The sequence below is a fragment of the Dermacentor silvarum genome, chromosome 6 (assembly GCF_013339745.2).
Source record: "Dermacentor silvarum isolate Dsil-2018 chromosome 6, BIME_Dsil_1.4, whole genome shotgun sequence".
Classification (NCBI taxonomy): Eukaryota; Metazoa; Arthropoda; class Arachnida; order Ixodida; family Ixodidae; genus Dermacentor; species Dermacentor silvarum.
The window spans coordinates 121,984,545-122,011,631 of NC_051159.1; the positions used below are offsets into that span (position 1 = coordinate 121,984,545).

The window sequence follows — 27,087 nt, forward strand, 5'->3', positions numbered from 1 at the left end:
CAATTTTTTCGTACTGCAAAAATTAGTACTTGCTGGATATTCCAGACTTCCCCAAGGGACTCAGTTGCCTTATAGGAATAATATACAGGGCGTACCACGTAACTTTAGCCGAACTTTAAAAATATGCAAATGCCACCTAGCTCAACAGAACCGAGGTAATTCTGTTTGCGGTCGCTTAGAGATACTCAGATTATTTTTTGCATTCCGCCTAATTAGATAATTAGTCATAATTAATCAACTTCTCAATTATTATAATTAGATGAAAAGTGTCAATGAGAAAATTGTAGAGCACTATGAAAAACTCCCTATACAGCTTTTTGTTGCTCAATGCGTGCAACATAAAAGTGTTTTTCGAGCGTGAAAGATGCCCGCGAATACATGTAAAGTGCCTCGAGCGGCCAGTCGCGCGGCAATTTTGCGTGCATCTGTGGGCAATTTTGCGTGCATCTTTGGTGAAGTCAAAGCTGTGTTCCTAAAGACACTATAGCTCCTACCAACGCTGCAGCGTGGAGTGCTATGGTTGGCGCTGCAAAGAGAAGAAAAACAAAGAAGCGCAGGGCGTGCTCGAAGCGCAAGCTCGGCACGCGCAGTCTCGTTCTGAAGGCTAGCCTCGCTGCCTTCGCCCTTCTGTAAAAGTAGGGATGACGGCACGGCTCGTACGGCCGCCGTCACGTCCTCTTGCAGTGGTGACCCGGGAGAATGCGCCTAGCACAGAGCGACGCGCTGCCATGGCCACCTGGCCAGAGCCGCAGTTTGACCCACCACTGCCGCTGTTCTCGTCCAGCTATATCGGCACTTGGTTCGCCCAGTTCAAGGCAGCTCTGGAGATGAACCATATATGAATCCAGGAGTTCAAGCGCGCGGTACTCCTCGACGTCCTGCCGCTGGCTCTCCAGCTCCACCTCGGCGTTCCATCGCCTGGCCTGCGCCCATACAACGAACTGCGGCAGTCTGTCCTCAACTTCTACGGCGCTGCCTACCGCCCTCTTTCAGAGGTTGACTACACGGTGCACGACGCTGTGCCAACACCGTCCCGGCCAGCACCAGACGCGTCTCTTTCAACGCCCATAAGCCACCATCAGGCGAGCCTTCCTCCCTCGACTTGCCCCGATACCGTCTTGTCGACCACCCGATGCGCTACCGCACAGTCCCCGGCATCCGGCTCTCTCCAGGGGTCTCTTTTGTGCGAGTACGCGCACAATGTTGTCGCCGAGGGTATCGACACGACCATGACACCGGCCACGTCATCGCCTTTCTCGCCACCAACGATGGCAGGCGACAGTAGAGACATTGCCGACCCAATGCCGGTTCCCGTGCCGCACGCCGTCGGGTCTGGCGACGACGTCACTCCTGCCATTCGGCCTCCTACCAACCCTTCACCGGATTTGTCCACGCTGCCGGCTGAGCGAGCCTCCGAGTCAGCGCACGAGCCTTGCCCCGTGCCGACTCCGCTGCCTCCAACCGTGTCAGCTGTCACTACACCGCAGGACCTACCAGTCAGCGAGAGCGACACAGCAGCAGCGACCTTCTTCCCTGCCCTGCGCTCCCCGTCCTCTCCTTCGGCCAACTTGCCATTGGGCCCTTCTAGCGACTACTCTGACAAGTCGGACGTTGTAGGCTGGGAACAATCGTTGCGCCATGCGGATACGGCAGATGGACTGACACCACCATCCCGTGATGCGAGTCTTGATGGTGTCTCACACCCACCACTTGATCCTGTCCTCGCGTCGTGCCCACGTTGGAGCTCGCCAAGCAACACGACCCGGCAGCTGCTGCCCCGGCTCTCCCTGATCTTCGCCAACCTGCACCGGTGTGGTCATTGAGCGTTGTCCCCTGACGCCTTCCTCGTCTCGAGTGCCACTCGACTCCAACGCTGTTGAATGTGGCAACACCCAGGATCTGGCAGGCACACGCCAGACCCTCTTCTCTTGACTCGGGCGGTATCGTGTGCAGAAGCTTGCAGCTTACGACGTCTACCGCGGATCGGGCAAGACGGGACAAGCGCGTGCACATGGCACATCCCCCAGAGTTTGCGCATCTGCACGCACAGTGACAATCGAGCTTGCGGCTTGTCGTGCCCACCAATGACTGCGCCCGGTCCCCGTTCGTTCCGCCTGGCCTGTGTGAACTGCTGCAGAGGCGTCTGCCTTCACCTTCTCTGTGCCGGCATGCTGTGTCCCGTGCGTCCGCACCGCCACTCGCAGCCTCGTCCACCGGAAAGACTTGCTAGTCCCCTTCGCCTCCAATGGACTAACGACTTATGTTGTTGTTGTACTTCTGTTGTTGTTGTTGTTCTGTTGTTGGCTGAACATTCTGTTGTATAAGTGTGCGCCGCTTACATTTGTGTATGTTGAGTGCTCGTTTTTTGCGTATTAGGCTGACTGACCCCGGACCCTTTTGAACCTCACTCTTGTGATTTGCTCTATTGCCGTTCCGTCTGGGCGGGGGGCCCTATAGCCCCTACTAAAGCTGCAGCGCGGAGCGCCATGGTCGGCGCTGCAAGGAGAAGAAAAATATAGAAGCGCAGCGCATGCTCGAAGCGCAAGCTCGGCACGCGCAGTGTCGTTCTGAAGGCTAGCCACGCTGGTCGTCGCAGCCACGTCGCTTGGCTTGCCGCCTTCGCCCTTCTGTAAAAGTAGGGACGACAGTACGGCTCGTACGGCCGCCGTCGCGTCCTCCTACAACACCTTTTCAAGTTTGCACTTTCAAGGAACAGTTGCCGGAAGTATCTCTTCCAACTGAGTCACGCTGGGGGCTACAAGCAGTCGAGTACTACCACAGGCATTTTGTGGGCATCAAGGATGTGGTGAGTGGTTGGTCAGCAAACAAGAGCACGATGGAGAGAAAGGCTGCAAATGCACTGGGCAAGCTGGCCCTGGTGGGAAGCCCACTTCACATTTTTGGCTGATACGATTGAGAAGCTTCTAGTGAAACCCTCACTCGGAATGTCGGTCTCATTGTGGCAGTCCAAGATCCGCCCTCCGACATAACGGTTGCCAAAAGGGTTTGGAGAAAGCTTCAATCAGTCTTGGAAAAGAATACCGGGTACTCTGTGCTCAAGAAAGTGTCGGAAGTTCTCAATGCCCAACATTCTGGAATCCCAAAGCATGTGAAACCACTGAACATTCTGTTGTATAAGTGTGCGCCGCTTACATTTGTGGATGTTGAATGCTCATTTTTTGCGTGTAAGCTGATATTCAGCGTCGGAAGGCGCAAATTTTTTCTAAAAAACCTCGAGATGGTGCTTGTTTGCTGCTGCTTCCATAATTTGTCTTGTGTCTAGGCAGACACCATGCAGGAATGTTGAATATGGGTACGTGCTTATGCAGTATGAAGTATCCGGGAAACATGGCATACCAACCTACTTCCCTATTATAAAAGCAAAATGCAGTGTCATAGCTACTCGGCAAGCAATGTTAGTGCCTATATCTGCCTAAACCACACCTTTTAGTTCCTATAAATGTCTAAACTGCACCTTTTATTTGCGTGCTATAGGCGCATAAAACAGCGTTTTATTAGTGCCTAAAAATCCGATCTCGAATAATCAGCTTTGAAAACTTCTGTACAGTTGCAGGTTCATTCACTTGTCTCAGTAGCTCAGTGGCTATGGCATTGTGCTCCTGAGCATGACATTGCAGGTTTATTTTCAGCCACCACAGCTGCTTTTGATAGGGGCAAAAAAGCAAGAAATGCTTGTGCACTTAAATTTAGGTGTAACACGAAGAACCCCAGGCAGTCAAAAATTATTCTGGAGGCCCCACTATGGCATCCCTCGTAACCCATGTGTTGTAACGAGACGTTAACTCCTATAATTTTTTTTTTAAGGAAGCTTGTGCTTTTCTTTTGTGCTTTTAGGAAGCTTGTGCTTTTCTTTTGTGCTTTTAAGGAAGCTTGTGCTTTCTTTTTTTTTCTTGTAATGTATGTCATAATATTGAGTGGTTAGCCACAAAATTTGTAACATCAAAATTTTTTTAGCAGATTTTGGAACATCTCTTAAAGGTTCAGTAAATGAAAACATCAAGTCGAGCTAGATTGAAAGGTTAGGCTTCTGAAATAACAAATTTGTCATTTGTAGCAAGAGCAGATTTTTTTGTAGGCGAGAAAATTATGAAAATAGAAAAGTGGATTGGCACCACCCATTTTGGACTATGGTACTTCTCGTGATGCGTCAGCACTTGCTGATTCATAGAGAACGGCAGAGACCTAGGTCACTTGGAGATTACATCAACTCTTACATTCTGGAGCAGGCAATTAAAATTGAGAAGAAGCAGCGGGACGATCGACTCATTACGGGTTGTTAGACATACTGTAGTAAACCTAAAATATTTCTAGCCAATATCAGCACGTAATGAATATATATTCTCATAACAAACATTGTATATGGGACCTTCAGTGGCAATTTTCTGCTCAACCAAGTCATATATTGGCTCACATAAAGCTATACTGGACTTATACACGAATAATCTATCCATCTAGCTTGGCTTCATACTTCCCTTTAGTATCTCAATAATGCCGATGTAAAAACCAGGGTGTTTTCCAAGGACAAGACATCGCTTCAGGTGCTATACCTACAATTGTGCACACATCATTCCTCTAAGTCATGAGCACTAATGAAAATAACGGCATTTGAAATTTGCTACATTTGCTACGAGTTAGACTCATTATCATACTCTATTACACTTGTGATGCAGATTCAGTCTGCATAAAGCATCTTAGAAGAAAGGTGCTAGAAGATAGTATAGTGTGTGGGCTTTTTCTGGGGGCTCCAGCAATTTCCTCCTTTTGATGTTCTTGATTGCAATTATTGGTATCAGGCTAATTTTTCAAATGGCTGGGTCTTCCTTAAAGGGACACTGAAGGGAAAAATAGTTTGAACTGTATCAGTGAATTACTCTTCTAGAATACTGAGAAAGTCTACTCCTGTCTGTCCTGAGTTGAGGCTTGGTGAGCTGGAAGAGACAAAAATGAAACATGGGTGGTGGCACCACCTCAAAGTTCCAACAGTTTCCCGCACTAGCTTGCCATCCGTCATGTATTCGATGGGGTCTGTTCTGACCTAGTTATTTTATCAATAAGGATAGACTACATTGTATTCTAATATAGCCACAAAATAAACTTGGCATGTCAGTTTTACTGATCTATAAGAGCCCAAAATAAAAAGAAACTTCAAAGATATGTGACATTACACTGTTGCACCGATGTTAGGGTTTCGGAGCAAATAAAAAAAATGGGATGTAGACTCTAATTTTCTCTTCAAATAATCGTGCGGTGCGTGAATGGAACAACAAACAAGTTCACATACCAAAGGGTTCTTGCCTGTCCTTTGTGTGTTGTCACACAACCAACACAAATGGGTAGAAGGATTCAGTGTGGCGATTTTGGCAAGTTTGTTATGCATTGAGAAATGGAATTCAAAAGCAAGTCCTCCTCCTTAATGTTCGTGTCTGCTTGCGCAAAAACTATTTTGCAAGGCTAGAAGCAGCGCCACTTGCTGAACAGCCAGGGTACCTGCTCTTGAACTCGTGTTCTCTCTCTCTTCCCCTCCCGGTACAGGCCAAGTTTGTTCCCATGACTGGCGACTGCTACATAGTGAGCTGTGCCCGTGATGGCCTGGTTCGGCTGGCAGAACTCTCCTCGACGGGCGTCTGCAAGACAACCAGGAGACTTGCTCAGCATCGTGCCACCGCTCACAAGGCAAGGGCTTGTTGCAGAAAGTGCCACGCAGTTGCATGCCCACTCCGTTGCATAAAAAGAATTCATGGCAAGCTGTTCTGGGGCCTATTCACTTTTGGGTATACGCTCACTTTCACTATATTTTGCGTAACTCGGCACCAGATGTGTCAGCATATACGGCTGACAGTGTTCCTGGCTCTGTGGCCAACCTTGCTGTCTTCTCACGATGTGAGGAATGCTGTCGGCTCTATAGTTCACCATGTCTGGTGATGAGCTACGCGAACTTTCGCGAAAGTGATCGCTTCAGAATACTGCTGCCTGGTTTACCATGTGTGCTGTACAGTCCACTGTTATTTGGCTACCAGTTACAAGTGAATTACAGCGTGAAGGCATGCAAACCATTTTTTAATGCATAGATGTCAGCCTAATGTGTCCTATCAGCCACGTTTTTCTCTTGATAAAGCAGAAGTGTTTCAGTTATATTGGCTTTATTACCAGGTAGGTGTTCTTTTTAATAGTGGACCATACTGTACATTTGAGATTATGTCCTAAAGTGTGTGGTGGGGGCTTTAGTTTGCTTTAGCAGAATGTGCATCTGGTTTGGGAAAACTATTGACACCTGTCAAGTTGCCCTGTGGCATCCTAGAATGAGGTAGCGAATAGGATGTTGCGTCACTTTAGAAGACAGGTAAAAATTGCATTTCTGGATCAATCACTAGCTTGTTTGTACGGAAATTTTGTGCAGAAGAGTCACTCAATGTATTTTGTTAGTACCTCATTTCGGAGTCTCTTTCGTCCATAATGACTCAGAAGTAGGCAGAAGTACAGTAGAACTTTTTGATACGATCCCGTGACAAGCGATTTCCCAACACCAACGTTCACAATTGAGAACGTAAAAAATGACAATACATTTACGCTTCCTTTTTTACGGGTTCATTCATTCCCGGAAACTACAACCTTTTGGCATGAATATTCATTACAACGCCAAACTGCGCTCATTGCATGGTACCCAGGCATTTTTGCATTCCAGCCTCATCGCATTGCAGCCACTGCGGCCGGGATTTGATCCCACAATCTCGGGCTTAGCAGCTCATCTCAATTTCGTTTCAGTCCCCTGTCACCATCTCAAAAAACTACGAAATAGGAAGATGACCCTGTGTGTCTGTGTCTTGTGCCGCAATGATTCATGCCAAAATGCCCTGCTCGAAGAAGCTGCTGACCCAAGCTGAATTCGAGGAGCGCAAACCGTAAACTTGCGGAAGCCACAAAAACAATGTGCACCTCAGGCCCCACTAGCTCAGCGCGCTTTGCGTTACATAGACGTCATCTACTGAGTTGAGCCTATCAAATCTTTTAGTAAGGTCAGATCATACGTTCTCCATACCTGCCAAGTCTCCCGGATTTGGATTATTTCTCCCGGTTGTACGGTTGACAGGAAAGTCTCCCGGAAATTGCACTTGCGTCCCGTTTCTATGCGTGTCCAATGCTTTGTCAGGCCACATTGGTAAAAACTAGTTGGAAGTTAATCGCGCAAGACATTGTTAAGGAAGTAGTAGGCAAACCCTATACATGCACTATTTCGTTAACCCCCCCCCCCGCCTGCCGGTCGGAAGATCTCCCGGATTCAGTTTCTTCGAACTTGGCAGGTATGGTTTTCACGGTTAGTACGTTTTTTCTCGTGCATTTTCCAAAACGTACAAACGAGGTTCTACTGTACATTGTTGTGGACTAATCGGTTCATACAGAACAGGTAATGTATACTGTGCAAAATGCAAGTGTAGAAAGAGAGAGGACAAATAGATTACAACAATGTTGAATCAGTGGCATTGTCTAGTTGCAAGAGCAAAACAGCCATCACCCAGTGCAGAGTTGTGTCACCCATGCAAGAGCAGATAAGATTGCTTCTACTCAAAGTTTTCGTTACCTCAGCACCACTACAGACCATCTTACATCTGATTTATTCTGAGTAAAAAAAAGAACAAAAGGAGTACTATTTTCAAACATATTAGTCACGCAAAACCACTGCCGGATGCTTTTACTTGTCTCCCAAAATTGCTGAGTACCTGTTGATATGTAGAGCGAAATGAAGCTTGTTGGTACATCACAAAAACTGCCCTAAGCATTTACAAGACAAATACAAAAACAAAGAAGCATACACATGCTCATTGTACTATATGCTTGTGCTCGTTTGTCATTGTGTGGGTCTTCGAATACTTAGCGAAGTTAATGTTACCACATGTTCACCTTCATTACATATTAGTTCAATGTACCCCTAGTCAGAGCTCGTAAGAGGTTAACAGAATTTTGAACATTTCTCTCTATTAACTGTGGGCATCAAATTCTGTAACTTTTAAAAACAATGTGTTTCTTAGTGAGTTACCCGTACTCCTTCGTATTGGGTATATGTGCTTCTAGCGTCTCTTGTGGGTAGTTCTCTGAGTATTTGCCATCTAAAAATGTTGGTCGATCTCAAAGATAGTGCAGTCAAAAAGTCCAGTGCCCCTGCTTCCCTTACGTGAGGGGTGACAGGGCAGAGTGCCATGCATACCGACTCTGCCTCATTCTAACTTCCAACTCGCTCAGGAAGACATTGTGCTTGATCGACTTCAACAGAGGTTGATTCACTTTCCAACTTTTAAAAAATGTTTTGTCTCTAGTGAACTTTTCCATGAAGCAGCCTGATTCTTACATTCTATAGCTTAGAAAAAAAGGCATTGCTGAAATTATAAAAGGACAGACAGAGGTGATTGTCTGTGTTTATCTTTATATATGGTCAGCGTTGCCTTTTCGTTTTGACAATGATTTACCCATACCAAACAATATATCATAGAAACTCTTCATGTCACAGTCGACTACTGTTCATATCACTCATATGGTAGAACAAAAATCAAGTTTAATTATCCGGCACTGCATAATTAACGGAAGGACAGAAAAGCACTCCAATTTGTCCTCACTTTTCTTGCCATGTAATCTGCAATAGCTGATGTCTCACTTAACAAACACTAGAGATAAAATGACATAGAATGTGATACAAACACTTATTCAGTACGGCACTTGTGTTGAACTGATTCTGTGGTATATCAAGCTTCTTTTATGTTTGGGCACAATCGCCCACACGCCTCACTGCCGATTGCAGTTTTACCTGTGGCAGTTCGTGCTTGTCACGGGGCTGCAGACTTCTACTTGAGCATTGATGTTGATAAAATCTTCAAAAGTGGCACTGCCAAGAAGGTGTAGAAGAACATTATCTTCGGGGAGCGGTAGCATTTTTCTTTAATGGCATCAGCTGCTGCTCTGTATAGATAAGCTTCCTACTACCCTCCGTTGTGCCTCTCTGCTTCCTTTAGTCTGTTTTGTTTCTAAGGGATGGTCCTGCAATTTTTATAGCGGTGCTCTAAAGGGACACAAAGAAAAAAGGTTACTTGAGCTGTATTAGCAAGTTACCCTTATAAAGTATAAAAAAAAGCTACTTACAGGGAGAGAAGGCATAAGCCAGAAGAGATGTAAAAATAAAAGACATATGAGCAATGGCTGTCTTGAAGCTACCACACAAGCTTGCTGCGGCTTCATGCATTTTGATTGCAGAGTGTTCAGGTTTTTCGAACATTAAAAATTTTGAAATAACCCTCTCAAAATTCACACATTGATGCAAGACATCTCTTCAATCCGGTTATGTTTTTATAGGACACCTAAACAGCCCCTCACCAGGCCCCATTGCAAATTTAGCTTATAGTACACAGAAAGTTGCAGGGTCTCATCTAGGGAGTGTTTTACCGAGTGTTCATTAGAGAAGGCAGGAGAAATTGAAGTGTCTTGTTGCCATGCTGCCTGTAGGTGAGTTTCACTGCCAATGCACACTTCTGCCCCGACTAGCATCCGCAAGTGACACTTATTTCCTGCCTTCTCCCATACTGGAGATAAGGCGTTGTGTTACGTTTGTCACGAATCCCATCTTTCTTTCTTTTTCCTTTTCCTCTCCTTCTCTTTTTGTTGCACAACACACTTCCAGTGACAGTATGGCACATTTTGCATTGGACAATTTACCGAAGTCACATGCCATAATTGGTGACATTACATGCAGTGAGTCTTACGTAGAAGCATTTGTGTTTGTGACCGGTGACTCTTTAGCTGGAAGTCGAGCTCCCTCGAGAGTAAGAAAGCGTGGGCTCGTGTTTGAAATCTTGGCTGTCTTCACACCGTGCAGCCATTCGGTACCTTGCTAACACGATAGCACATTATCTATGCGCCGCACTTGTCAGTTTGCAGTGCGCAAACCTGGTGAGGAGCTCTTTAAAGGCATGACTTGATAATGCGACAAGAATGCCTACTCGCAGTGGTAAAAGGCATACAAAATTCAGTGCATCATCTCACTGTGCATGTTCTCAGTTTCCAGTTTAGTAAAATATCTAAGTATTCACTGTCATCCATGTTCTCTACTACAGCTTGCCATTGAAAACGACTCACCACACACGGTTCTCAGCTGTGGCGAAGATGCTTATGTTTTTGGCATTGATCTGCGGAAAAGCACCCCCGACAAGTAAGCCGCTTGAGTTGATGTTCTGCTGCTTGGTAGTTCTGTGGCTTGGCCAACAAGCTTGGTGCAGAAAATAGCCGATTAAGGCGCATACACACTAACGTAAAAATGCGCGCAGCACGCTGCCGGTGATAAAACGCAGCTGCGGCAAGGCGGCCACACCAACCGGCAGCGGGCCGCTGCAGCAGTCACGTGACAGCATAGACTCCTTGCCCTTTCTCAAACTGTCCGGCAGCTTACGTGTGCAGACGATAGTGTGAAACGAGTTTCCAGCTGAAACCGGACGGGAGTACGAAAGGAGCGGTCAGGCGGGTCCGCATGAAACCAGTTTCCCGCGCGGACGTCACGGTAGCGGCCAGCTCTCATTGGGCTCCTTTGTTCCGCGGCACACGGCAAACCGCAAAAAAATCTGTCCAAGACTCATCCCTCCCGTGGCAAAAAAAAAAAAAAGCTGCTGTGCGGCTGCTTGCGCAGCGTGCGTTTTTCCGCTAGTTTGTACGCTCTTTTACCCCTTCCTGGTCCAGTGATTTCTGTAGGAGTTATAATCCTTTGCAAGGAATATCTGACAAAGTAAATCAACAAGGCATACACTAACCTGAGAAATCAGAGGGCAAGCAACTCTAATTGTATAATTTATGTAAACTTAGTGCTGCAGATGGTTTCTTCAGAGATTAAAAAAAAAAATACTTGTGTTATCACAAGCCGAGATTAGGCATCATAGCTGCAGCTTTGGAGGCTGCTGCCTAAGGTGTGTAAATTGTCCTAAGTGTGGCATGGAAAGTCTTTGAATAATTCATGCTCATACACTTGCGGTTGAAATATAGAAGTTAGAAGCTCCACAAGCACCTCGCATGATACTGAATTTGTGACACATGGCTCTCATATCACATAAGGCTGCTTGAAAATAATTTTTTCCTATTTTTCCCTAAGCCCCATGTGCTTGCCTCTTAATTGCCTATTTAATTATTTTTGTTAAGAAATGTCTCTTCGTCTTCTCATTAAATTGCATAGAATACATTGAACCTCAATTTAATGAACATTGATATGTATAACGAATTAATGGACATGCAGTCGATCCCAGATATAGAGAAGTGTGTATGTGGCGTGCGGTGGTTTTGTTAAATTAAAACTGTCATGTAAAGATCCGTCCAAGTGGAGGTTGGGGTTGGATTTGTTTTGCCCGCTTGCGGAATCCTAAAGTTCTGTTCACAGAAAGCCTTTATGTGCAAGAAGACAAACCGGGTGGTGCTGCATCTCCAGTTCGGCGTCTCATGCCCAGTGCCACTCAGTGAAAAGATCGAGTGTCGTCCACGCTTTGTTGTGGAATGCGTATCGGACTGGGAGGCCATTCGCTTTCTTGAAGCAGGGCGGCGATCTGCTCTTGACAATAACGAACATCTGCACTTAGCACAAGCCATGCGCATCAAGCAAAACTGAGAGCACCCTGCTAATTTTTCCTCCATGGCATGTAATGTCCTTCAAATTCCAATTCTTGTTTGGGAGCATCTGCCAAAACAGTGCCTTTTCAAATTTGTCGACATTGAATATTTCCGAAGACACAAAAAGTGATCGCGTCTTCGTTAGCAGAAGCGCACTTCCAGAAGCACAATGCAGTGCAGCGTTCGATATATCGAATGTGGTAAGTGAATGGAGTTTCGATGTACGCATAGTACATCGCTGTTGCTTTTTTTTGGCATGGGATTTTCAAGGGTATTTTACAACCGTTTATATAGACAAGAATTCCATATATTCGGGACAGACTATAATAAAACAAATCTGAATGTTTTTGCTGATATAAATGTGTAATGAATATATGCTTATTATGAATATCTGAGTATAACGAAATATTTTCATGTTGGACGCAACTCCGTTATACATAGCTCGACTTTAAAAAAAAAATACACCAGAAAGGGTTAGAACTTTAAAGGTCTGATGTTGCGCAATGTTTGGCAATAAGTACTCATTAACTAATTGCTACTTTCCCCTCTTTGTTTTTCAGACTAGTCTTAGTAAAGGAAAACGACAAGAAGGTTCCCCTTTACACAATATTTATTAACCCAGCCAACCCAAACGAGTATGCAGTTGGAGGTCGAGACCACTATGTCAGGTACGAACAGTGTTTATCTCAACAGCTGAGTCGACACTGCTTCACTTGTTTCTCTGATTTTGTGAATATGTCAGGTACGAATACAGTGTTTATTTCAACAGCTGAGTCAGACACTGCTTCTCTCATTCCTCTTATTTTGTTTCATCCACGCTGATAATAAATTTCCATGCTTTCCGTAAGATTGAAACTTAGTGATGCATCATGGCATTTTATTTTTCAGAGTTTACGATCGGAGGCTCACAAGAGAAGATTCTAATCCGATGAAGAAATTTTGTCCACACCATTTGGTCAGTGGCTTTTAAAAGCATTCATTTACAGTTTGCTGATGAACATTGTGATCTGTCATAGGAAAACTGACAGTGCATAAATATTGTTGCTCTCTGAACCGTCGTTAAAGGAGCATACCCATTTAACCATCAGTGTGGTATCTTACTGCACAGAGTAGTGACAGTTTATTGTCTGTGGTAAAAATCGATTAGCACACCTTAGTGCAGTTTAAATAATTTATCATAATGCTGCTTCTACAGCTGATCGCGATTTCACTGCATGAGAGAACAAGTAGGGCAGTATGATGTGGTGTGTTTACTGACACACTGCTGAAGTACTCCATGTCACACATTGAACATGCTGGCTTGCATATTGGCCATTGGCCTTTATTTCCAAAAATTAGTATAATGTGCCGGTGCTCTTTTAAATGTAGAACTCTTTCTTCTTCTTCTTTCTGGGGTTTCACGTGCCAAAACCAGTTCTGATTATGAGGCACGCCGTAGTGCTCCGGATTAATTTTGACCACCTGGGGTTCTTTAACATGCACTACAACACAAGCACTTTAATGCAAACTCTTTAACGGGAGTTGATATTATTATTGTATGTATCGGCACTAAAATCGAAAGAAAAAAAGAAACATTAGTTACAGTCATAGTGGTAGTCACATACAAGGAGGCATCTGTCACACAGCTTGTTTGGGGCTTGCAGGTCTTGCTAAGACATTGCTGTCTGCTAAGACACTGTTTTCTGTTCTCTCTGAAGACACCCTAGCAGTGTGAACTTCGTTCAGCATTGCAGTTTAGATCTCATTGAATTAAGTGCAGTTATAAGCAAGGGTTAAATTGCATTGTTAAAATCTTCTGGCCGTCTATCACCATTCATGCAATACAGCGTGTGCCAGTCTGAAAGGGAACAGTTAATTTGGGCTCAAGGAACAGTAGCCGCAAAAGTGTGACTTTGGATTCCACTCGCTAATGCTTGCTAACAGCCTCCAGATTTCAGTGCAGCAGGCAGATATTTGATGGCCCTAAATGTGAATCTGGTGTTTCCTTCTACGTTCTACAGCCACGAATGAATTTTTATGAACACAGCTGTGGAAGTCTGCAAAAAAAAAAATTAAAAAAAATCAGACAGTCTAAATTGGCAAATTCAGCGCAGAAAAGAATATATTATATTGTTATATATACTTACTCCTATAAAACCTGCATTTTATTTTAAAATATTGATATGCACGTTTATTGAAAAGGACGGAACACAGTTGTTCCGACAAAGATGACAAAGAAGAGACTCGTGCGCAAGTGGTTAGCTAAACTGGCCAGTGCTTCAGTCCGCTGTGTAAATACATTGTGTACAGTCTTCTGTGTCATCAGAGCTTCATTCGCGTAACATTTTCGTGGAGGACATTATGGTGATGGTGGACAGTGTGCACATCCTGCTCAAGTCAAAGTGTACTACTTTGCACTTCTTACTGCATACTGTGCAGCTAATCCTATGCAGAATCTGAAACATCTGATTCCTACAGGTAATCTTTTATTCAGTATTTTTAGCACCTTCTGCTCTTACAATTGCTGCAGTTAAGCTGCTGGTGCTAGTGTTGTTGCAGAGGGCTATTTCTTTAAAATTTTTAGCTTCAAGATGGGATGATGGACCTTACACAACAAAGTATGGTACTCGTAAAGCAGTCTGCAAGCTCGCTAATGCACCTTTTCTCAGTCCTGTGATTCAGTGTGGTAGTATCTGCTTGAAACATGATGATAATGCATTTCACATTCACAAGACACAATCCGACATGCCACCTGTTGCAGTGTGGCTACATGCAGGTGTCATATAATGGGCTACATTGAGAGCCTGGCACTAACTCAGTCAGGAATGTTGTGGCCTCATGCGAAGCTTGTCTATTTCACTTTGTGGCAATGCAGGCAAAGTTACGGGGATCAGGTAGTTGATGCCGACTGTAGGTCGGCTGGCAGGGGACGGGCACACCGATTCTGATGAGCTGACATCATTCAAGAGTGCGTGCACAATCTCCTGTTCAAATGTTGCTGCTGCCGTGTCAACAGTGTGTGGAACTCTGCATTGTAGAGTGATTTCAATCTCCTTGATTTAAACTCTCTCATACTATACTTCTCCCGTAAGTTTTCCTCCTAATCCCCTTTCGCAAAAGGGGAATGAAAGACCATAGGCTTTTCACTCAAACCGATCTCTCTCCCTTCCTTGCATTAGCCACCTTGAAGGCTGTCTTTTGTTTGGACATTGCATTAGCGGCAGAAAGATATTAGGCCCAGTGACTAGACATTGCACATTACCCTGCCACTGGATTAGGGAAACCTTATTTACACTAGGAATATTTGCAGTGATGCATTCCACTCGGATTGCATTTGAAAGGTTCTTTCATTCTCATAATAAATTGGCTCCATGCACTGTCATGCTGCAATGAAGTGCGAACAAGAGAAAACGGCTGCTTTAAGTATTAGCATGGCAAGACAAGGACCGAGGTGGAGTGAAGCATGTGGGGAGCACGCGTGCCCATCTTCTTCCGCGTGCCCATCTTCTCCCGCTTATGCTCGTCGTGGCGTGCGCACGTTGCGAATGCCTCGGGCGCCGTCGCAGACACGAGAGAGAGGCACTTTGCCCTCTTCCGGTTCTCGCCTACCTCTCGTGACACGCTTACCCTCGCGGGAAGAGGGGAGGTATCCAACGGGCGAGGAGGACATTCTCCTCGCGAAAAGGAAAGAAGAGATAAAAGAGCGCGACTGGGAGAGACCTGCTCTCTCTGGCGTCCCTACTTCTAACCTGCCGGAACTGATTTTACCTGCTGCAACCCGTGAGTGACCTCGCTTGCATGACTACCACACACAACGAGGCAAGCCTATTTATTCCTTACTACAGAGTGGACTTCCCTCTGCAAGTGTGTCGTATTGCCCGCAGCAATAAATGTTGAGTTGATTCGCTTGTTGCCTTATTCGCCCGAACTCTACGCAGCTGCGATCACACGCGCTACGGGTTGGGGATCGTACCCCCACAACCAATAGGACATGCGCTGTACTGTCTGTACACTTTGCCTTTGTCCTCGTCTTGTTGCACTGTCTAAAACAGCTACAAATCTACTCCAACTTACCCCCACCTTCCTGTCATTTTACAAGAGAAGACAATATAGAAGATTTAGTTCTCTTTCTGCATTCGCCAATCTTTTGTGACGCTGTTAGGCTTCAGTCACAAATGCTTTGAGAAATAAAGTGGGTTTAACGCCCAGTTATGGCTGCGAATCACGCACCACAATTTCAAGTAAACAAGTGCAAGGATGTTCCGCTCTGATTCATGACTCATTTCAGCATGACAGTACTTGTGGTGTTGTGATGGTAAGCAGCAGCAGCACCCCCCCCCCCCCAAAAAAAAAAAAAAAATATATATATATATATGTATATATATATATATATATATATATATATATATACATATATATATCAATAAATGCATGGTCGGCGGCCACCCTGCGAAATTGCTTTATGCATGGGAATATTGTTCTGTGCATTTTTAGGGGGCCTTGTTTCATGAAATGAAATTTTTCTCTTTTTTTCTGTGCAATATTGCTGAATGCTTTTTACCAATTTTTACCACAATACTTGTTTTTTGCAGCTGAACTGTGAAGTGCGAGCAAGTGTTTCTTGTTTGGTGTACAACTATGATGGCTCAGGTATGGCTGCACTTTTTCTGTTTCCTGTTACTTTACGACAGTTACCTTTTGCTATGCATGTGGCATACATTTACAAATGGGCACGTTGGAACAGTGTACAGTACAGCCAGACCCACTTATAACAGTGTTCAGGTGCCAAAAAAATTCCATTGTTATAACCAAGTTGCATGAAAAAACTCAAGGGGTATTGCAGAGCTGTTGTGAGAAAACTATAGTGCAGTCCACGTATAACGATATCACATGTAATGAAATATCGTTATAACGATGAGTGGACCAAGAGTATCAACTTATGCATTAGGGCTATGAGAAAAAATAAATGTCGCAGTTTCGCCTGAAAGGCGAAATCATCAATTCATCATAGCAAATTACGACCAGCAACGCCGCAGCCACCCGACCCCTTCATCTTTTCCGTCTGTCAAGAACAGGTGCCCTATCAAGTGTCTCCCCACCTTCCGCTCTCTCTCCCCTTCCTCCTTTCTTAAGATGGACATTTCAAAAGCTGCACACTGCCACCTCCGAAAAATACCCCCTGAAGAAGGAGCCGAATTGGCTCTGAAACGTAGGGCTAATAAATTCCCTTATTTGGTTGGAGTCACTCTCTAAGTTAATACTTTGGCATACATTGGAATGCACTTTGTTCACTCGAACTGTATTTTTTTAAATGTTTTTGCAGAGATCCTGGCATCATACAATGATGAGGACATTTACATTTTCAACTCTAAACATTCTGATGGAGCTGAATTTGTGCACAGATACAGAGGCCACAGGAACAGCCAGACAGGTGAGTTTTGCTTCCTTCTGTTGCCTATTGGGGAGTTTTAATAATAGCGCACCTAATCGTCTTTGTGTACCTAAAGCCTCACGCCCTGCTTGCGTTTTGTATACCTTTTTTTGGCATTCATTCGTACGCCTGGTGTTCTGTGTGTCCTAATGTTGGGTTTACAACACCTAAAACTCCCTATTGTCGGCCAAGGCGCTAAGGTAGTAGAAGGGAAATATTGTCATGTGTTGTTTTACTTATTTCTGGTGTTCATTCTCGCTGGATTATCATTGTCATCAAGTTTTTCACTCAACACAAGGCACACCTGCAAAATCCTTAAATATCTTGAACGCTGTCGCCAATTCCATTCTAAAGGAAGCAAGTCTGATCAGTATGTGTACGCATCACAGATATTGTCGGACCATGTGTAATGTACCCAAGCACCAGTGATGACTCGGAAATGTAGGGCAGAACATGTATAGTAAGTAGCAGATGCACTTGATGCGTGAGTTTAATCTCGACGGCTGACGACAGTGCTTGCCACTGTCGTCGTAATTTGAGTATTGCTTGTCTTTGTGGGTACAAGTTCACCCGGTAGATTCTTAACGCTTTTGGCAGTGAATGGTACTCCATCAGCTACTACTACAATCCACCACTACAATGTGAATACTATCAAGTGAAAGCGATTAACTACACTTGTGGAATACCAAACAGGTCAATCTTAATCTAACTCATTGCTCAGTAATGGTAATCCAGCAGGGTCACAAAAAGGAAAGTAGGGTGGCTGCTCTCAGTGTTAGTTGCTGCTTATCGGTAAAGTCTTGTACAGGTGTCACACGGGCCACGAATGGCCGGAAATAGCTGTGTGCAGTGCACTGGCTTCATACACACATCGCTGCAGCAAAGTACATTGTATTTACACCATCTTCACAAAACTTGCAGGAACATTCTCCATTGTACTCGATAGTCTGTTATAGCTGGGTTTTTTAAAATAGGAGTTAATTTGCTGCATTGATAATACAGGCAAACCATACTAGGTGGCAAGAATAGTCTGTTATATTTGAAAGTATGTTGTATGCGGGATGCGTTTTTATGAGCTTGGACTGTGGTACTTAATTTTACGAACCAGTTTAGGCTTTGGTACCCAGGAGGTAGATGCGTTATGACAGCATGATACATTGGCTTGCTCCATTCCTGTGATCGCTGTGGCTGCTATACACGAGAGCAGCCAGAAAGAATACGCACAGCAGTCTTTCAATTTTTTTATGAACACCGTCATCATACCTAGCCGGACATGAGGTCAGTGAATTTTGCTCTGTCATAATGTCGGTATAATGTCAATGATGCCAGGTTCAGCATCTTGTAACTAACCAAGATGAGCAGAAAGAAAGGAAGACAACAAGATGGTTTCTTTTTGCTCGTCTTTGGCACTTGTTTTTATCATGTTGCCACAACTCGCCCAGCTGTTCCTACTTTTGAAATTCTGGCATTTATTTATATTATTTTTATTTTCAATACTGTGAGCGCTTGCGGGCTGTTACAGGGTGGGAAAGTTCACAACACTAAGAGCGAATGTACAAACAGCATAATACAAGCAGCACAATGCAAACTGAAAGCAAAAACGTATAAACAGCATAGAAAAACATAAACAAAACGGCAGCAGAAACTGCGCAGCACAACGCCATATGGACAAAAAGAAAAACATTGAATTTAAACATATAATGATTCTAGGTTTCTTTCAAAACTCGCAAGCGAATTCGTACGGTCCACTATTTCTTAGTTAAGTTTGTTCCACTCTTCTATAGTTTTGAACAGAAACGAATGTTTGCAAACATCAACTCTAGGCACATAAGGTCTAACAACGTATGGGTGACAGGACCGAGGTGACACTCTGCCAGGAGGCCGCAAGTAGAGTCCGGGATGCGTATTTCCAATTGCTAGTAGATACAGCGCTCGACCGCTGGCGCCACGCTGCGCCGCTTGCGAGTACCATGTTTCTAGCCGCCGCTGTTGGAACGGAGGAGGCGTTGACCGAGAAAGCGCTGGGCTGGTGGTGACTAGCCTGCTGTTGGGATCAGTGATATCATAAACGCATCACTGTTTTGATGGTCCAAATATAATCTCACTATCAGGGAGGGAGCAGTCTACCCTGATAGTGAGATACTGGAGCAGTATGTTTTTATTTGGGCCCAACGACCGCCGCTTCGCGTCGGCGCCTGGCAACACGGCTGCCGCCGTGGCACTGGGGTTCAACCGACCGCGCTGGCAAACAGAGAGGAAGAAAAAAAGGAAAAGCATGATATTAAGAAGAAAAAAAATCGAGCCAGGGCGGGATTCGAACCCGCGTACAGCATGATCCCGATGCGAGCACCGTAACCACTCGGCCATATAGCCACGCTTCCAAAGCTTGCATTCATGCGAACCATATGATTGCGTTCGAGCGCCCTCGGCGAAAGAAACCACCTAGAAACGCGGTACGCGCGAGTTTATGTTTAACATGCCATTGTACAATTGATAAAAAAATTTTAGCCTGGCTATTTTCCTGCGTGAATCTAGATCTGGAAGGTTTGCCTTATCAATCAATTCAGTTCTCTCGTATTTAGAAAAAATAAAGCGCACAGCAAGACGCTGTATTCGCTCGATATGATTTACTAGAGTTTGTCGATACGGGTCCGACACTATACTCGCGTACTCCAGGGTAGGTCGAACAATCGTAGTGTAAGCCTTCAGCTTTACGTCAGGAGACGCTTGCTTTAATTTTCGTCGAAGCATTCCCAGCTTTCGCTGTGCTGATCCACAAATGTTGGTAACAACCAGATATTTCATCTTCATTGTTCGTCGAATTTTCTTACGTTCAATCCTGTAAGTAAATTGCAATGGGTTTTTTTTGCTGTAACACTCATGCAGACCGATTTATCAAATGTAATTTCCATGTCGTACACTGCACACCAATTAGAAATTACGTTTAGGGAATCATTTTGCAGGGATTGGTCGTGGACGCTCCTCACTCGACAAAATAACAGACACTCGACCGCGAAAAGGCGAACCTCAATTAGTGGGTCCACATCTTTAGCAATATTGTTGATGTAAAGCAAAAATAGCACGGGTCCTATCACAGATCCTTGGGGCACCCAGAGGTGACAGGCAATGAAGCTGAGTACTCATCAGCTATTTCCACAAACTGCCATCCGTTACACAAGTACGCCTCAATCCATTTTACTACCATGGGATTTATACCGTATGTTTTCAGTTTTTGAATAAGTTTTACGTGGCAGACCTTATCAAACGCTTTTGAGAAACCCAGAGCAATAACGTCAACTTGCTCTTTCTGGTTTATAGTATCTGCAAAATACTGAATTGTCTCAAAGAGCTGCGTAACAGTTGACAAGCGCCTTCGGAAACCATGTTGTTTAGCATAGAGTAAATTATCTTCGGCACACTGAACCAGATATTTGTTAATTACATTTTTAAGTAGTTGCATATTTGTTATCGAGATGGGACGGTAATTACAGTAAAACCTCGATAATTCGAGAAACCATCTTCGAATTAACCGAAATGAATAATAAAAAAAGAAAACAAGCAAGAAGCAAAAAAAATCACCTTTTTCTGTAATCACCGATGCGGATTACTGGTTCGCCGCCCTAGTTGCTATCTGGCTCAAAAAACGTAGTATCTGCAAAAATATGTTATCGTGCCGCGAAAGTGGGCGTGGTGGTTGACTCCAAAATCCGGACATCAAAAATGCACCATCAATTGAGTTCATGCTCGCACCCAATTTTTTGGACGAATTGAGAACCCAAAGAACATCGCTCTTTCTTTCCTAGCTGCGCTACCCAATCTTGGAGGCCGCCATGTTGGATTTTGCACTGGCTTGAACAGCGCAAGATTAGAACGCGCGCGCAATCCTCCCTCGGAGGCCATCAGTAACCATTTATGTTGTTTAGCATAGAGTAAATTATCTTCGGCACACTGAACCAGATATTTGTTAATTACATTTTCAAGTAGTTTGCATACGATGCATGTTATCGAGATGGGACGGTAATTACTTAATTTTAGCTTGTCTCCAGCTTTGAAGATCGAAACAATGCGGGCAACTAACCAGTCATCTGGTAAGGTACCCGTTTCGAGGGAAGAAGTGAATATTTCTACTAAAAGATTATAAACCTATTCACAATAACGTTTTAGAAACGTATTCGGTATTTTATCAGGACCAGAACTTTTCCTCACATCTAGATTTAGAAGTAGTGCTACGATTCCGTCTTTAGAAATAATGATGTCACTAGTACGTTCTTCGTTTATCCCAGCTTCTTCTACCAGATATTCTTTCTGAGAGGAAAACACCGTGACAAAGTACAGTATAGACCACTTATAATGTAACCGCTTATAGTGCAGGACCGGATATAGTGCGGTCTTTTCAGACTCCTGTTAATTTTCCCATAGCACTCCATGTATACACGTATCGCTTATAGTGCAGTTGCGGGGAAACGAAATACCGGTTACAGTGCGGCTGCCTGGGAGTACGGAAGTCAGCGGAGACAGCGAACGTTCCCCTCAAACGGGCACCCCCAGGAGTGCTCGAGGAAGAAAGAGAGACGAAGTGGAGGAGAAGGGCACGTGGTGTGAACGAACAGCCAGTGAGGTTGAAACCAGAATCTTGAGTGCGAGTCGTGAAATGTCATGGCGCGCATAGCGAGCGAGGGCCATGAAACTGCCAGCGCCGGCCAACGCTCGCTTCACGATAACGGCAGTAAACGAAACTGCAGGGAGCGGGCGGCGCTGGTACGGCAGGGCGAAGGGCACATGCGGAGACCGTGGAATGTGAGGGAGGAGGGCGGCAGGGAAGCGGATTTCGCCTCGGCAACTCCGCCGCTTCGGTGGCTCCCCTCGCCCTCCCTCGTAGCTCCCTTACTTTCGACTGTCACCGTGCACACCCGCCGCCATGCAGGCGTTACCGCTCCAGACGGCCCGGTGCCAGCTCCCCGAAGTTTCGTTTTCTGCCTTTATCGGGAAGGTGATTGCCGGCGTGGGCAGTTTTGTTGGCCGTCCTGGGACAGCGCCGCTGCTTCCGTCTGCGCCATAGCCGCAACGTGCAAGGTCAACACGTGACCAGAAAGTAGAGGAAGCGTAAAGGAGAAAGAAGGGTTCACTGCCATGTCCTATGCGTGCGTGGCTACGGTAGCGTGGCTGAAACGTCGGCACGTACTCGCATGTTCTGGCGCAACGAAGAATCGGCGACCTTGCCATTTGAGAGAGGGTGAAATTTCCACCGTGGGTGTTTTTTTTTTTTTTTTTTCTTTTGTTCGCGCGCGACATTTCGGGGTCTCTCTTAAGCTTTTACTCTATGGCGGTGCCGGAGCAATGCCGGTCGGAGGCGCCGCCGCGTGATTTGGTTCGAATTAATGAGATTCGACTGTAAATTGGATGCAAACGTTCTAGCCGCATTCCTTGACTGTCGTATACGCGAGGTGGCTCGGTGCACATGTTTTGCATACGTGCGGACCTTGAAAATTGTTGCTTTGGTTATAGTGTGGTACCGCTTATGGTGCGGATATTCGCGACTCCGGCGACTTACGCTATAAGCGGTCTACACTGTATTTGTTAAAAGCCTCAGCCATTCAGATTCTTACCGGTTCGCTACAGACGGTTTCATTGACTAAAACACTATGTATCATTGGCTTTGAAGAAGATAAGTACCTCCAAAATTTTTTCGGGTTATGAACCATGTAATCAGTCAGCGTAGACGAAAAGAAACGATTTCAGGCATCTTTCAGCTCTCTTCGTATCTGCGTGCCAAGCGGCAAAATCATTGCCGCTATCTTTGGAACTTTTTTTCGAGCACGTTGCAGTCAGCGCTTTAAATGAATAATATTGCGGGTTACCCACGGGTTGGCCCTTTCTGTTCGCTTTACTTTCCTGGGAACGAAGCCAGATAAACAATGTGATATCAGGGACTTGAAGTGCTCCCACAATTTATTTACATCTTTTTCCTGTGGAAGCATGTTGAAACCTACTTCCAGAGCATCCAGAATTGATGTGTCATCAGCTCGTTGAAAATCGTACACGTATGCTGTTCAGGCTTTAGTTAATTTTTCGTTTGTCGCACTAAGGACAACTACTACAGATTTATGGTCTGATATCCCATCTTCAACAGTCACATCATGGATGAAAGTTTTATCAAACAAAAATATGAGCTCTAGAATTGACTGGCAATTGTCTTGTATCCGTGTTGGGCAATTCACTACTTGTACTATTCCCATTATTTCTAGCTTTACGTCCACGTACAAACGATTTAAGGAACCTGGAATTCGTCTATTCCACTCAATACCCAGTAAATTGAAATCGCCCATAAGTACTACAGTCGAATCTCCCTACAACGAATGCCGCTACGCCGAAATTTCCACCACAACGAATGTTTTCCGATTCCCTATCAGCTGCCCATAGAAAGTAATACAAAAGAAGTATCTCCATAACGAAGGTGTTTCATGCGCTTCAACGAACTTTTCGAGAATGAAACTGGGATTGAATTGAAATTGGAACTGCCGGGAGTAGTCAAATTAGAAGGCCCTTCCAAAGCTGTGACAATCGTATGTCCGCTTGAATGAGGTTTTCGCGAACGAAATCAAGTTCAACGTACCGATTTACGCCACTGCAATCCATAGCCACGCGTGGTCATCACACGCCTGTGCGCAAATGCACAGGTTCACCACAATCTCTGCCATTTTCAGTGGTGCGTGTGTCCGGTCGAAATGGCTACGTCAACAAAAAAAGCGTAAATTTCTCTCTCTCGAGAAGGCACATATGATCGCCGAGGCAGAATGCGGAAGGAAAAAATTTCGCAGTTTCGAAACATTGCCTGCGATAGCATATTAGTAGACAGCTATACAAACTAAGGATCGTAGTTTTATCGGCTGTATAAACTTGTAAACATTCACTTACTAACTAAATTACCAAGCACGGTGTCATGCGTGCACAGGTAAACATGAACACATCTCGCTCGATGACTGCGGAAACTCGCTGTCAACATGCTGGAATTAGAGGGCGCAGCAATAGCAGCGAGCGAATTGACCTCCGTGCCGTCTGTTGCTTCAACGCTAACTAAAAAAGCACAGCACACACGACTCTACCGGTACTACTTGCACTTTGCCCACATCGCAGATTGCTTTGAAGATGAGGCATGCGCGGGCGCGCACTTCATGCATGGCGCAGATTGCTTTTAAGATACTGCGGCCGCGCCGCAGCCGCTGTTGTCAACATGATGCCAACATGTCGTCTGGGAAAAATGACAACCTGCTAGACACACTGACTCCAGCGACTGCTTTGAAAGTAATGGATCCTTTTGACCTCATCTTAAAAGTTAACAGAGCCCACGACAATGACATTGCGATGGCTCTTTTAACGGACTGTGAGACTCTCGTAACACCTTTGCTTGCTGTGAAGCGTAATAAATCCAGGCTTACCGACTTCTGGAAATAAAACATCTGGTAAGCGCAAGCTTGCCAAGTTTGCCGACTTTGTCATAAATATTGTTACGGGGACATTTACAGAAAAGGGGGTTTATTTACACTATTTACAAGGATACTAAAAGTTGGACAGCAACAACAAAGATGGCGAACCAGTTTCACTTCTTCCTCATCTCGTCGGCTCTATGCTTCCGCATCTTCTTTGTCCGCAGGACAACTGGCTGGTAACACTACCCTCGGGCGGCGAAAGCACTGACTCGGTGCAGGTGAACGGAGGCTACATAAAAAAAATAAAGCTAGCACACGAAGTATTAAGGGGTGTCCGGGGCACGATAGGGCTTGAGGCGGACGTGTACAATGTCTGTGCAGGGATGAGCAGAGGATGACGAAGTCAGTAGTGGAGCGATTTCATAAGTGACATCAGTCACTTGGCGGCACACGAGATATGGACCGGTGTACTGGAAGAGCAGTTTTTCGGATAAGCCAACACGCCGTGTTGGGGACCACAGGAGAACGAGCGATCAAGGGACAAAGTGGGTGGTCCTGTAGTGGCTGTTGTAGCGATACTGCTTGTGATAATTGTGAAACCGCTTCATTAATTGCGACGGTGCATGTGCCGCAAAATGAGAGTTTCGCGATTGGCCGGGCACGTGCGCTGAGTTAGGCGTCGACCGCAATGTATAAAAATGTTGTAACAGTAGCGCGAAATGCATTCTCTCGTTAAGTTGACTCCTGATTAACCACCTTCGGTACGTCTCAAACTTTGCACCCACGCCATCTCGAAGATTTCGCTGATGATGGTTTCGGTTTCGTTCGCGGCCTTGCCGTTTGGCATACGTATGTACATACTAATTTCGCGTCAATGAAGTTCCTCCACAACGAAATCTCTCGCGTGTCCCGTGAATTTTGTTGTAGCGGGACTCGACTATATTCTGCTTCGTATACAGTTAAACTTGGATATAACGAAATTGACAAATTCCTGAAAAACTTCGTTATAAAGAGGATTTCGTTATATGCAGCTTCGGCACGAAAATTCAAAAAATAAACGCTTGCCGTATTTACTCGATTCTAACGCGCCCTCAATTGTAACGCGCGCCCGTTTTCCGTTTTCGTCGAAGCATTCATCCTTGGAATGTCACACCAGGTACTGGATGCGTGGACCCGTGTTGTTTCGCACAAGCGCAAGGCATTAGAAATGATGAGCGAGCGTCACGATGGCGTCATAGCGTCGTGTTACAGTAGAATCCCGCTGTTACGTTGCCGGGGACTGCGTTTTCCCGGCTGTTACGTCGTTTTTCGGCCGGTCTTGGCACAGCTCCCATAGAACCCAATGCATTGGTAACCCCGCTGTTGCGTCGCAACTGTGGGACTGTTCCCGCATCATACGTTGCGAACTGCCACCCCGCGCCGGCCCAAGCGGCCATTTTGACTTTTCATGTCGCTTGTCTTGGTGGCTTGACGATGGCATTGGCCGCCCAAAGTGCCGGGGCCACAACTATGACGTATTTTCAGTTTCCGCCAGCAAAAGTATGGCCCTTGAGATCCGTATTTGCTATGTAAAGATGGTGTCTATGACGCGTTGTGACCCTAAAATTGGTTTTGGCTCATAATGTTCCATATAAAGTCCAAGGACAATAACGCAGTCGCCGCACGCCGTATGCTGTATGTGTGAGTGAAAACGTGCGAGGGGAGCCCTCCCGCGCGCAAGAGAAGCAGGGAGGTAGCGCGCCTTCTTTCGTTGCACGACCGGCGAGGGGGGAGGGATAGCGGGGCGATGTTGTACTGTACTCTGGCATCAACTGCGTACTGCACGGCGTAGACGGTAGCGCCGGCCGTATCTTGAAAGCGATCTGCATTGGGGCAGAGTCTAGCAGTGTAGGTGCGTCGGCGGCTCGTAGCTTTGTGCGTGTTGTGTGTTCTCGGCGCTCAGTTTGCGTTGAAGCAATAGACAACAGCACGAAGGTCGCTTCGCTCGCTACTCCAGCGGCACTTCCACACGTCGCCAGCGTTTGACAGCGCGTGTCCGCGCTCATCGAGTGTGATGTGTCACAGCATCTGCCAGCACGTCGGCAACATCAACTGGAAAAGGAGAGTACCGGCTTGGCAGGCTAGGCCAGCTGCAGCAAGCAGCAGGATCAGGTTTGACTGAAGGGAGGGGGAAAGGTCACGCCTGCCGCGGCGAGATCGCCGGGTCGAGGGCTGCAGGCCCGCCTCGCACACGCTCGCACGCACACGTGCGCTGCCTCGCGCAAAAATAACAAAATTTGGGGCGAAATCTCGAGGTTGTCTGCGGGGAAAATTCGTTATATCGAGGGGGTCTCCCGCTGCTACTTTGTTACGTAGAGATCTAATATACATGTGCTTCTATGGAGTAATGGCGGGGAATTGAAAAACTTCGTTATATCCAGGAATTCATTATATGGAGGTTCGTTATAAGCAGGTTTAACTGTAGTAACTAACCTGTAAAACAAGCCATGCGAATTTAGGCGACATGACTGCAATGCTGCTGCCGCTCCCAGTGATGAAGTAGTGATGCAGTGAAGGCTTTATAGGCACCGGAAAGCAATGTGATGTCCCTCCGCGTGGCGACGC

At 45.5% G+C, this 27,087-nt stretch overlaps 1 protein-coding gene across 3 annotated transcripts in view; it reads left to right on the top strand.

Annotated features, from left to right (window-relative positions):
* LOC119455922 (DDB1- and CUL4-associated factor 8-like) overlaps window positions 1-27,087 on the top strand; it is a 58,178-nt gene that overhangs the window by 17,299 nt on the left and 13,792 nt on the right. For all 3 annotated transcript variants that reach the window (XM_037717456.2, XM_049669429.1, XM_037717457.2), the window contains exons 5-10: window positions 5,554-5,694; window positions 10,116-10,210; window positions 12,207-12,314; window positions 12,535-12,601; window positions 16,218-16,275; window positions 16,949-17,056. In XM_037717456.2, the coding sequence (XP_037573384.1) occupies window positions 5,554-5,694; window positions 10,116-10,210; window positions 12,207-12,314; window positions 12,535-12,601; window positions 16,218-16,275; window positions 16,949-17,056 (577 nt within the window). The remainder of the gene's footprint in view (window positions 1-5,553; window positions 5,695-10,115; window positions 10,211-12,206; window positions 12,315-12,534; window positions 12,602-16,217; window positions 16,276-16,948; window positions 17,057-27,087) is intronic.